This window comes from Chlamydotis macqueenii, chromosome 19 (genome assembly GCF_036417535.1).
Source record: "Chlamydotis macqueenii isolate bChlMac1 chromosome 19, bChlMac1.mat, whole genome shotgun sequence".
NCBI classification, from domain to species: Eukaryota; Metazoa; Chordata; class Aves; order Otidiformes; family Otididae; genus Chlamydotis; species Chlamydotis macqueenii.
The window spans coordinates 8612398-8624538 of NC_141574.1; the positions used below are offsets into that span (position 1 = coordinate 8612398).

Below are 12141 nucleotides of genomic sequence, written 5' to 3' on the forward strand. Positions count from 1 at the left end.
TAGCAACTATCGATACTCTTCAGATTGAATTTATTAATCAAGCTAAATGGAAATAATACTTCTTTTCAGAGGACCTGAAAAGACAAAATGCAGTGCTGCAAGCAGCCCAAGATGATCTGGGACAATTGCGGACCCAGCTGATGGAAGCTCATGCTGAAATGGAGAACATCAAAGCTATAGCTACAGTATCTGAGAACACAAAACAGGAAGCTATCGATGAGGTGAAGAGACAGTGGCAAGAAGAAGTAGCTTCACTACAAGCTGTTATGAAAGGTAACAACCAGAAAAGCTACTGCCGCTAAGATCAGGCACCCCTTCGGTATGCATTTAGTGATTTGTGCCTGCTCTCGCACAGAGTGTACATAGAATCATAGAATCATAGAATGGCTAGGATTGGAAGGGACCTTCAAAGGTCATCTAGTCCAACCCCCCTGCAAGGAGCAGGGACATTCCTGACTAGATCAGGTTGCTCAGAGCCTCATCCAGCTGCTTTTCATGGCCTGGCAAAAATGGGCTGCAGAAGTGATGGATGAAGTGCAGTTCCCAAGTTTGTGAAAAGGAGCTTGGTGGTTCTTTTTTGTTAATATGATGATAGAATTTAGAAGGAGTCCTGGCAATGGGAACTCAGACATGTATGGAAAGCATTTTTGAGGGACTGTGCATATGATTCTTCATCCTTCCACAAAGATAAGTATAATGCATGTAGTTTGACAAATCTGAAAACAGCTTTAGGCTGACAACATGATTCTCTTCTCTCCTTCTGCGTAAACATAGTTCTGCTGTCAGACAGTTAAGTGTCCCTGCAGAGCTATCGCATGGACTTTTCCCCAGGCTGGTGACTGAACATGCTGCTCTGTATCAGTCCTGGGTCATTGTTTTTTCTTGATAGTTCTGAGCTATTCTTTGTTATGTTTGCACATTGCACAGCTGTTGACGTTTCTGAGACAATCTATGTGCAAAGAACAAAATGGAGGTTCTAAACTGGGAACAGGCTGTCGCCATAACTGGCTGTTTTCTTAAAGGTTCACAAACAGGATCACAGTATCCTGAGCCTACAGCCTGTTGCTGTAGGCAGTTTTACTGTCACCTGATTATGCTTTTCTCCCAGAAAAAACAAATCTTCATGTATGTTGGGTACACAAATTTCTGTTTGTTTATGGTGTACATGAACCTAGATTAAGGCTCAGTTGTGCCAGCTGCTGTCTGTATGTAAACAAAGACAACTCCTTACCTGAAGGGCTAATATTAATAACAGGGAAATGAAAGCTATGTGAGAAGTTCTAGTTCCTTTGCGTTTTGGAGTAAATAAGTAGGGTTTTGGTAGTTTGTTTGGATGATGTGATTGCAGATACAAAATGTACCGCTAAATAGGATGTTAGACATCTGTGTTGCTTTGAAATTAGGAGCTTTGTTATTTGTGTTCTAGTGATGGTAGAAACTGAGATGCAGTTCATTTAGATCTTTTGCTTATGTAGTTGAGTTTTGGGGCAAGAGTCAAAGGGAAGAGAGAGGAAGGAGGAGTTCACTGTTGTCCTAGTTTTGGTCAATTATGGTAAATTGCTGACTGGTTGGAGATGGAGTTCCTGAAGCTCTGTTTTTTAACTTATATTGAAAATAAGTTTTGAAAATGCTGTTTTATAGAGACTGTTCGTGACTATGAGCTCCAGTATCATCACAGGTTGGAGCAAGAGAGAGCTCAGTGGAATCAATATCGAGAAAATGTGGAACGGGAAATAGCAGAGTTAAGAAGGCGACTGTCTGAAGGTCAAGAGGAAGAAAACCTAGAAAACGAAATGAAAAAGGTACGTTGAAATCTAGTTTTTCAATTTTTGTTTCAAGATACACTTTCGTCGTTATACCTCAGTTCATTTCTACGCCCTGCTATAATTTGTTAGAAATACACATAGCCTTGTTCTGCCAACTTTCATCTCTTTGTTCATGGAAGTCATCATGACCTCGTCCTGTGTTTGAATCCATAAAGGTATTCTACCTGATTATGTGGATTCAGTAAGAGGATTGCACCTGACAAGATGGTAAGGTTTGGCCTTCAGCTTGTAAAAGCAGGAGACCTTATAAAGTCTTTTGTCGTAACATCAAATTAACTCAAATAGAGCCCCCTTTAGATTTTTCTGGATTGACTGCAGATGTCTAAAATTTCCTTTACACTTCTGTACCTTTATTCCTTTTTTCACATCTTAAAAACATATTTTGAGGTTTTGAATGGGCACTATATCTAAATGTCTTCTTTCTTTAAGATAAGGCATGTTTGTGCAACACAGTACTGCTGGCTCCCTAGGAAATACAGAACCTTGCTGTCACAAAACAACAGGCTCTAGATAATGAAAGATAATTGCCCTGAAGTTTGGAAAGATTTTATTGTTGTTGTTCAAAGATCTGTGACTTAGAAGAGTTCATAGAAGTAGATTGAGGTGCCTTGTGTTGAATTAGGATTTTTTGTTGTTGTTGAGTTTGAAGATTTGGTGCATTTCTCTTTCAGGCAGGAAGGAAACTGAACCTGTCATAATAGATCAGTGTTTTGGAATCTTTGTTTATCATATTATAAAAACTACTATCTGTAGTTGCATAAATGCTGTTTGGTATTCAGTGAGACTACTCTTTGTGTAGTCCTGATTTATAGAGGAAAGAGATACAGTAAAGCCTATTTGCCAGTGTTCTGACTAGAGAATTACTGCCACTGGAATTTTAAGACATCACCTGTTTTTAAGGGAAGGTTTTAGCCGTATTAAGAGAAAAAATACTTTTAATTGAAGCTGGAAGGAATGTTCAAAATTGGATCGGTGTGGTGAGTCCTGTAGAAACAACCCAGAAGATGCAGAGATCATAATGTAGAAGTCCCAGCAGTGCTTTACCAACAAACTGCCAATAAGAATTTTCAGAAAACAGTCTCTCTCAACTGAGAGAGTCTTTCCAATAACTGAAGTCTCAGCACTTGATTTTTTTTTAAATCTGAATGTACTGATCACGTAACAGGTGAAGTTGCAAGTTGCTCAGATCACAGAGCAGCTTATCTAAAAGGTTTAGTATAGCAGATAAATAATACTTTCAACTATACTCCTTTAAAAAGGAAATACATATCCCTTGTGATCCTAAAGGAAATGTGATCAATTTATTAATCTGTGATCAATATGAGCTCAGAAAGCTTTACTGGCCTGTAAAGCAGAGGAACGTGTACTGTATGTAATGTGAGGGGGAGGTTTAAATCTGCTTTGCAGAGTGCCACTTGAAATAATTGCTTAAACTGCTTTACGTGGGTTTTCTAATCATCTTGGTCATTAAACCTCTGAGGTTTTTCCTCAAGGAGACTAAGAATTAGATCAAAATTAGAAAAAGGACATTCAGTTTCACTTAAAAACAAACAAGTAAATCCCAAGCCCAGAAAAAGCTGTGTTTGGCCAGCAAAATGATGAATATTCATGCATCAGCAGTCAGTACGAAAGGAGGAATTTTCTTAATCACTTGGGGTGTGCTGTTTGAAGACTTGTGATCAATTCCTCATGCAAAATGGTATTTCCAGACAACAATGTTGTATTTATCCTCCCTCTTTATATGCTCCATTATAAGGATCGATTTATTTTACTGTTAGGCATAAACTGGGAAATAGTTTTTAAAAACTGCCTTGATCTTTTAGATAGTTCTATGGAATCTCCAACCATCTCAAAGGAGGGGGGGAAAAAAAAAAGAAAATAAAATAAAAAAGTACTTTGCTATCTGGGTTGTAAGTAGATGCTGTCCCAGCGTATAATACTTCACATTTCTTAAAACTAGCAGAAAACCATACCATTGTTTTAACATTCTCAAAGAGAGGTGAGGTGAGAAGAATGGACAGAGCAGAGACAAGATTACAACCCGTATATTTCAATCCAGGACACTAACCTTGGCTCTCTTGACGGGATATCTCAGTGCAGTTGTGTTCAATTTGGCTATAAAATCCATTTTAAACAATAAAGAAAATCCATCAGCCTCCACATAATTGCTGACAATTATGCATGTTGTCTGCATACTTTTTCCCCTGAGAGAGATGAAGGGTAGATAACAAATTCTGTAAGTATCTGTTTGAATTCAAAGTTTATTTATTTGGTTGAGTGTACAGTTTTGGTATGTGTGCTATCAGATTTCCAGCGTGCATGTTATTTATCCTGGTTTGGGAGCACTTAGAGCGGGTGGGTGATGTTTTGGTAAGCATACTATTTTGAGCTGTATTTACTAGATTGTGACTCTTTTGCCAGAGGTATCCAGGACTCGCACGCAAACCTGGCGTTTGGTGTTCTCGAGCGTCCTTTGTCAGAAAGCGTGTCTGTGGAACACATGCACTTGTCTGGAAGCAGCTGTTTTGTTTTTCCATGTAAATATATTTCGAGTTGCCAGTTGTCAAATCTCTGTAGAAAGCGTGCGTGTTCTGTGGTTTTTGTCATAAAGCAACAATTTCTAAGAAATCTGTGGTGAAAAATTTGTGTGTATTCTAAAAATCTCCCTTCTCAGCTCAAAAAAGGTAAATACCTTGTTCTAATGATAGACATGCTTACCTAGTGATTAATCTTTCAGAGAAGGTATTGGTGGTTTATAAAAATCTCTCTCTCTTCCTGTTGCTTTGTAAGACCAGGTAGGTTGGGGGATTTTTGTTACCACAGAGGCTAAAAGCAGTCCAGCCGTAGCAGCGTGTACTTCCACGCGAGTTCTCTGCTCAGCAATGACTGTGGACAGTGGCTTGGTGGGGATGAGTCTTGCACACTGGCAAAATTTGACTGGTCCTCTTTATTCAGACCTTATTTTCCATTCAGGAAATGATCTGGTTTTCTGTTGGAGCTGTGATGAATGTAAAGACTGTTCTTAGCACAGTTGTGTCAAACTCTGAGTAGCAGAAGTCTGCAGAACAGGTATTTTGCATGTAGAGAGAGCCAGAAAGGACAAACCTCCTGTTACAAAGTGTGCTTATTAGTCAGAAGAGGGGAAATTGGGAGGGAGGGTAATGTGATTTCTGTGCCAGAGTTAGCCATAAAATCTGATATACAGTAAGCTGCTTTCATTGGTGACGATAAAGAACAGTGGAATAGATTTAGATTAACTTTAAACGGTTTACTCCTACTTTGAAGAGATTCTCAAATTGTGTCTGTGTGTTTTCCGCTTGTCTTATTTTAAAGGAACAAATTCAGGTACAGGACATGCCTGAAACCTCTCCAGCCAGGTTTTTGTTCCTCTGAAAATGTTGTTTGGCGTAATGCTAAAGGACACTCAGGATCGCTGTAGCTAGCAGTCAGGCTAGCAAGGCAGTGTTTTGTGTGCTGACTTGAACTCATTTTTGGCATGTTCTCTCTGTGGAATCCCCTTCATGCTGTGGTCAGCATATGCCGTGCTGTGCTGGGGGGCAGCAGGCTTTATTGGGGCTGAAGCAGCTTGGGTGCTTGGTTTTTGATTAGATAATGAATAAATACAAGCCGATAATGTGTAAAACCCTGGTCTTTGACAGTCAAGTTAGTTTGGCAAAATGTTAGAAGGAAGTAAACGTTATAATGATCACACCTCTGGAAGAATCTGAGTAACGCCTTTTGACACAGGAAATGCGATGGTGTGGCCCTCGTGCCACGTGTGACAGTATCTTAATGTAGCATTTTTTTTACAAGATAGATATTCTCATTTTATTAAAGGGAACTTTAACCTCAATTTGATAGTCTCAGTAATTACACTTTACCTTTAAAAAAAGACCCAGAGACCAGCACTGATTTTGTTGGCAGATACAGGCTATTCTGAGTGTTTAGCTCAGTATCACACTGACCTTTAATGTGGATCCTTCCTCGCACCTTTTTTTTTTTTTTTTTTAATGCAACGTTTGCAATATGTTGCAACCCTAGTGTTGAACTTCAGCTGTGTTTACCAAGCGGTAAAAGCCAGAGTAACTTTTCTGTCTGGTGGAATTTGATTCAGTTTTGTCTTTCCACTTGGTTGCTGTTCAACAGTCTGATTTTGCTTTCAGGGAACTTTCGGGCTGCTTCTCTGAACTGACTGGCTCCAACATGGACACGCTTGTTGCTCTGTATTCGGTGCTGAACCATATGAAGTCAGGCTGGCAATGAAATGCTCCTGCAAGTTATCATGAATAATTAGGAAAAAGCCTATTCAACACTCCTGAAAATGTTGGGCTGTCTTAGTCCATATGAACTGGCTATAGGTAGCATTAAATTAATAGAACTGATACAATAAATGAAATATAAAGCAATCTTTGAAGTTGAACTGCGGCTCCCATCTGTTCAAGATGTGACTTATGAGTTGCTGGCTGCCAGTGACGGGATATGTATATGTGTGACACCGTCACATGTCCCCGGTATTGAATAACTGGGCCATGTGATGTCCCTCGCTTTCCTCACGGATTTTATTTGTACTCCTTGGACAAGCGAACTAGCAGTGACAAAATGTGGCAGAAGTCAATGAAATATGAAGAAATTTAATTTTGTTTTGTCTGTAGAGTCTTCTTTAAAGCTTTTTAGAGCCCAAAGGCCTGGTAACTTTTGTATACTTGCCAGATATTGCAATATTATTTTGTGTATTAATTTTAAGTTTAGAAAACTTCAATGGTTAAAAAAATTGTCTATTATTCTTCCTGAAAGTCTTGTTCAGAATATAGTTGTCAATAAACTTAACAGAAATTGAAAGTCAAATGAGTGGTATCTGAAACCTGCATTCTAGTGTAGATTTTTTTAAAAGACGTGAATGTTACCTTCTAGCCTCTGTCTTTGTTGATCAGGTTAGGTGAAGTGTCATCTTTTCAAGGTTCAGCTTTGAGACACAGCTCTCTGCCTTCCCTCCCCTGCAGAGCTCCTCCAGTAGAAGACAGAGAACAACAGAGCTTTCTGAGCCTCCATACCTAAAACCAACCCAAGTTAGGGTGCTTACATTTTTGTGGCTTGAAGAATTTTATTGTGGTGAAGATCTGAGTGTTCTGCTGGCTGTTGTGGAGTCTGTGGGAGCTGTTACTTTAACTTGGAAAGGTTTTAGTGCATGCATGAAGAAAAGCCAGAGCATGTAAGAAATGACTATGTCAGGGCCACCCTTTGACATGTGCAATTGTGAATTTGAACACTTTTCATCATATCCATCTTCTCATTCTGTTGTCCTACTTTGGCTTTTTCGGAAATACCTTTTGGAAAAATCACAGGGCTTTTGATAAATGGACTGCGTATAGTTTTGAAACATTTAGCATAGTAACACCGAAAACTGGTGCTACATCAGCAGTAATTTAAAGTTGAAAAATGATCTTCCAAAACAGAACACAGTTATGCTGTGCATTACTGTGCAGTCCTTTTTCTTTTGACTTCATGAGTAAGTGAACTCACCGTGCAGTTCCTGTGTTGCCCGTTTTGTTTGTGCTATGTGGCAGCAAGCTGCAGGACAGTTAGGTTTTTAATAACAGAAAGGTGTATGCATTTTGAAATGCCTGACCTGTAACTTTTCTCCTAAGTATCGAGAGTGATTTACTAATATTCTCTTTAAAAGCAGATATTCCTAGTCTAATCCATACATGGATTTAAAATTTAGCTGCCTTCTGTGAACGGAATAATATTGGCCTGTTGTCGTAGAGGTGACTGCTGAACTAAATAAATAGCAATAAGACAAGTGCTGAAGGTGGAAGTTTAGTTAGCTGGTTCTGTTGGCATGGAGATTTTCTCCAAATGTATTTTGATAATGGAAACTGTTGTGGTGAAAACTATGATAACATGTTATTCATAATTTATTGCATTAATTTCAGGCCCAGGAAGATGCTGAGAAGCTGCGTTCGGTTGTGATGCCTATGGAGAAAGAGATTGCAGCACTAAAGGAGAAATTGACAGGAGCTGAAGAAAAAATAAAAGAGTTAGAAGCATCAAAGGTGAGGTGGAGTTGTAACTGTATCCCAGTTTGTATCTTGCATCATGCTAGTTTGATGCAGGTAAGTAAAGTAAAATTTTGTAAGAGAGAAAAAGGTATATTGTGAAACTCTTCATGCGCAATACATCTTTTCTTCTGTAGCTCTCGTTACGTATTTGGCCTATTTATGTTCCCATCTTTCTGTTTTGAGAGTTGCGTTATGTGTGTGTGTGTGTCATCTGTGCTTAGTTTGAAATTACACGGCTGCAGGTCTACTAGTAATAAAAAAGAAAAAGCTCTAGAAAAATATCTTCTTTGCACCTGTCCATCAGCCTGGCCTTTAGATTAATGTCATGCTTACAGACACAGAAAGATTTGCATTTGGCAGAATTATTTTAATCTACTTCTAGCCAGCATCAGCTATATTTAATTTTCTAAGTTAATTTTCCTGGGCATAAAACTGAGGCAGTATCACCAGAATTTTTACATCTTAAAATTTAAGCCAACCTCACATTCGTAGAAAGGGATACTGGTCATTGCTGCCAAGAAATTGATGGAAGTGATTTATCTGGCATTCCTGTATTCTTCAGATGTGTCAGAACCCCTGTTGGACTTCCTTATCAGCTGTGAATGGTAAATAATATCTACGTCACTATAAGATAGTTACATTTAATGTACTGTTTTATACAGATATGAAGATATCTTCTGTAACAAATATTTTATCTTAAAAGTCAAACAGGCTGAAATTGCAAAGTAAGTTATCATGTGGATATTTTTAAGACATATAAAGAAATAGCTTCCTTGTCTTCTGGGTCACTTGCATGATCATTTAAATTAGATGCTCATCGCTTGCTGGAAATCTCTTTTTTTTAATTTTTATTTTTATTTTTTTTCCCTTTTGCTCCAAGTTGGAGGTCTGTCTGAGATTTGGAAGAACAGTGTAATTAACTTAACACTTTTAACAATTTTACTCTATTCAGAGTCCCTGCTTGAGTGTTTTCCTTCTTCATGGATTCTTTGTGAATTACCTCATAGGTCAAATTTTTTTTACATTGAAATGTTCCTAGGAATAATAGTTCTCCAGGTAGTTTCTGCTTTTTCTCCTGATGCAAATAATATTTCCTTTTCATTGCCAGGCTGAATTTGGAAGATGAGGGAATGTGAACCTTCTCTTCTTGCTTGCTTGCTGTAAAAATGTTTTTTTTTTTTTTTTTCTTTTTTTTTTTTCCATCTTCTAATTTTCTTAAGAGTAGTGTAGAACTTTTCTTAAACTTTTCTGCTGAACTTGGTTATAAAAATCATAGGTCATTCTTGTCTCTCCCTTTCCTTAGAGCCAAGACCTGAGTAAAAGTGATAGTGTTTCAGATCCACGAATTGTGTTGGTTTCTCTCTGAGTCCTCTAAAAATCTGAGCATGTCATCCTATGGAATGAGTAAAACACAAGCACACATCTCTTGAAAAAAAGAGAATAATCCCTTTATCCGTGTTTCTAGTTCATTTTTAAAGAAGTCTCATTTTAGATGGTGTTTTTTACCAAAGAAAATAACCTAGGCCCCTAATTCTTACCTGTAGTTGATTCCACTCTTCCTTCTTCCTTCTGTCTGAAGTTACTGATAGTCTTATTTCAAGTCACCTTTTATCCTAATGGGAAAGAATTGCTATTTTTTATCTAGCAAGATGTTTAAGCACAAACTTCGGAAGTTGTTAAAGTACTTTCATCTACAGTGCTATAAAAATGCAAGGTATTATTTACATGATTTATATTATTATACTGGTGTGAGGACTGACACCTGCGTAATGAGCAATACATCTGGCCTTTCTGTGGGTCATGATGAAATCCCTCAGATCTGCTTGAGTCATGTCATTTTGTTGTTCATTGTCAAGTATTTAGCTGGATTTCTTTTGTTTTGGTGTTTGTTTGTTTGTTTTTTTTTTAAACCCCCCTCCTCCACTTCCATCCTTCCCAAGTGTGTTCTCTGTGAGTCGAATTTCTCTGCTTCAAAGGATAAAAGACTTGAAGACTTGATATCCTAGGGCAGGAGAAGCTGTCTCCACCATCAATGGCAAATTAAAGCCAAAGGGCTATCTGGAACTCTCAGTTGGTATCTGTGGCTCCCGTACTGTGTTGAGGAAGATGAACACCACCTCTGTGAAGCCAGTCAGGAATTGCCTGAAGGCTTTTGTTTCCTTTAAAATAAAAACTTCTGTGATCTCTGACTCAGCAAAACATAAAACTGAATAGTGCCATAAAGAAATCTTTCAGCCCATTCCTTCTTCCAAGATGGGATCCATTTGCACAAGTGTCATGTTCGACAGATGTTTATGTTACCCTGTATTAAAAGGTTCTCACTGGAGATTTTGCAGTCTCTGCAGGACATTGATTCCAGTTCTTTGTTAGCTTTGATATTTAAAAAAAGAAAAAGAATTAAAAAAACTCCTAATATATATATTTTATATATTTTATATAAATATATGTATTTCTCTAATTGCTTTTCATCCCATCCTTTATGGACAGATTTTCCTGTCTTTTTGCAGCAGTTTTTCATGGGTTTGAATGTTTTTTGGGTTTTTTTTGGTTTTTTTTTTTTTTCTTCCTGTCTGGCCCCAAGTTTTCTCTCTTGTTAGGCTTACCATCCCTGGTTTAGTTCAAGCTTGCTTCGTAGTCATGCTTTCTGACTACTGTTGTAATTCTCTTTTGAACTGTCTCCACATCCTACTTAGTTGTTGGCTTATCAGTGCTGATTAAAGGATTGCTTCATTGTCTGCTCTTCTTAGATATTTGCTTCTTTACCATCTCTGGTCAGTGCTGCTCCTGCTGTGATCCAGCTGTGGGAAATCCAAATATACTGATATGTTTGATTTAGCAGAATTTTAATGAGTAATGCATTCAGAAATAAGTACAAATACTACTTGCACGCTGGTAGTTGAATGTTTTTGATTTCTAGAAATAAACTTGCCTCAGTACCTGTATGTTACCTGAACAGGTGACACTGTAACTTCTAACAAAAAGGAAATGCCTGAGAGTGTTCCTTCACTGAGATGATGAGTTTCCCTCTTTTTATTCAGGTTAAAGAACTGAACCATTATTTGGAAGCTGAGAAGTCGTGTAGGACAGACTTAGAGATGTATGTGGCCGTTCTCAACACACAAAAATCAGTCCTGCAAGAAGATGCAGAGAAGTTGCGGAAAGAACTGCATGAAGGTACCTATCTAAAAATAATACTTTTTACTTTCTTACACTAAGGATGCAAAATCCAACATAGCTATTAATTCTTTTCTGATTTCTTATTTGAATTGGATTTAAAGAAATTATGAGGGGGAAGCAGTACTTTTAAATATTAGAGCCCTTGAAATGTTTATAGGAGAGTGGAATGTTGAGTTCTTTTATGACGGAGAAAAACAACAGAACCATTCATTCTCTCAAGAGATGCTATTGAATTTCTGCTACGATCTTATAGTATTGCAAGCTTCCTTCTTACTAAAGTGATTGTACTGGTTTCTTATTTGTGTACAATTATGAGCATTATTTCCATAATGTATTGGTGTGTCTCCCTGAGGTATTTCAATTCTACATGCCTGGTAGTGGAACGGATGTGTAAATGTTCGTGCATGCCAGTACAGTGCAGAATCACTGTAGGTGAATGAAATAAATAGGGACATAGAAGACAGTCCCTTGAAACCAGTACTAGAAATATAAACTATTAGAATTCATGAATTAAGTTAAGACGTTAGTCTTCTGATTCAGAAATCTGAAACTGTCAGTAATGCATCCCTAATCGCAAGCTAGGTTTGGGAATGAAGCAAATGTCTTCTTTCATCCTAAATAGTTGTTGAACAAAACTTGACTGTTTTTGATTAGAACAATAATTGTATTTGTGAAAATGTTTCTCTTTGGAAAAGAGGTTAAAAAAATGTGGTTCAGAATGACTCTTTCTAAATGACTCTTTCTATTTTCGAATAGTCTGCCATCTCTTAGAGCAGGAACGACAACAGCATAACCAGTTGAAGCATACGTGGCAAAAAGCCAATGACCAGTTCTTGGAGTCTCAGCGTTTGTTGATGAGGGACATGCAACGTATGGAAATTGTTCTGACCTCTGAGCAGCTCCGACAGGTTGAAGAACTGAAAAAAAAGGATCAGGTTACTTGCTGCCTTTTTTTTTTTCTTTTTTTTTTTTTTTTTTTCCTTTAGGTTTGTAATACTGTAGATTTAATGTGGTACAACAAGCATGGAAATCATGTGTTGGAGACAAGTTATTTAAGTGTGTTAATATTTTAAAAAACC

General features: G+C 37.7%; 1 protein-coding gene across 1 annotated transcript in view; it reads left to right on the top strand.

Moving 5' to 3' along the window:
* Nucleotides 1–12141, top strand: part of RABEP1 (rabaptin, RAB GTPase binding effector protein 1) — a 52339-nt gene that overhangs the window by 21239 nt on the left and 18959 nt on the right. Inside the window, exons 3-7 of the mRNA XM_086763298.1 lie at nucleotides 70–273; nucleotides 1642–1802; nucleotides 7760–7879; nucleotides 10924–11059; nucleotides 11819–11997. Of these exons, the coding sequence (XP_086619424.1) occupies nucleotides 70–273; nucleotides 1642–1802; nucleotides 7760–7879; nucleotides 10924–11059; nucleotides 11819–11997 (800 nt within the window). The remainder of the gene's footprint in view (nucleotides 1–69; nucleotides 274–1641; nucleotides 1803–7759; nucleotides 7880–10923; nucleotides 11060–11818; nucleotides 11998–12141) is intronic.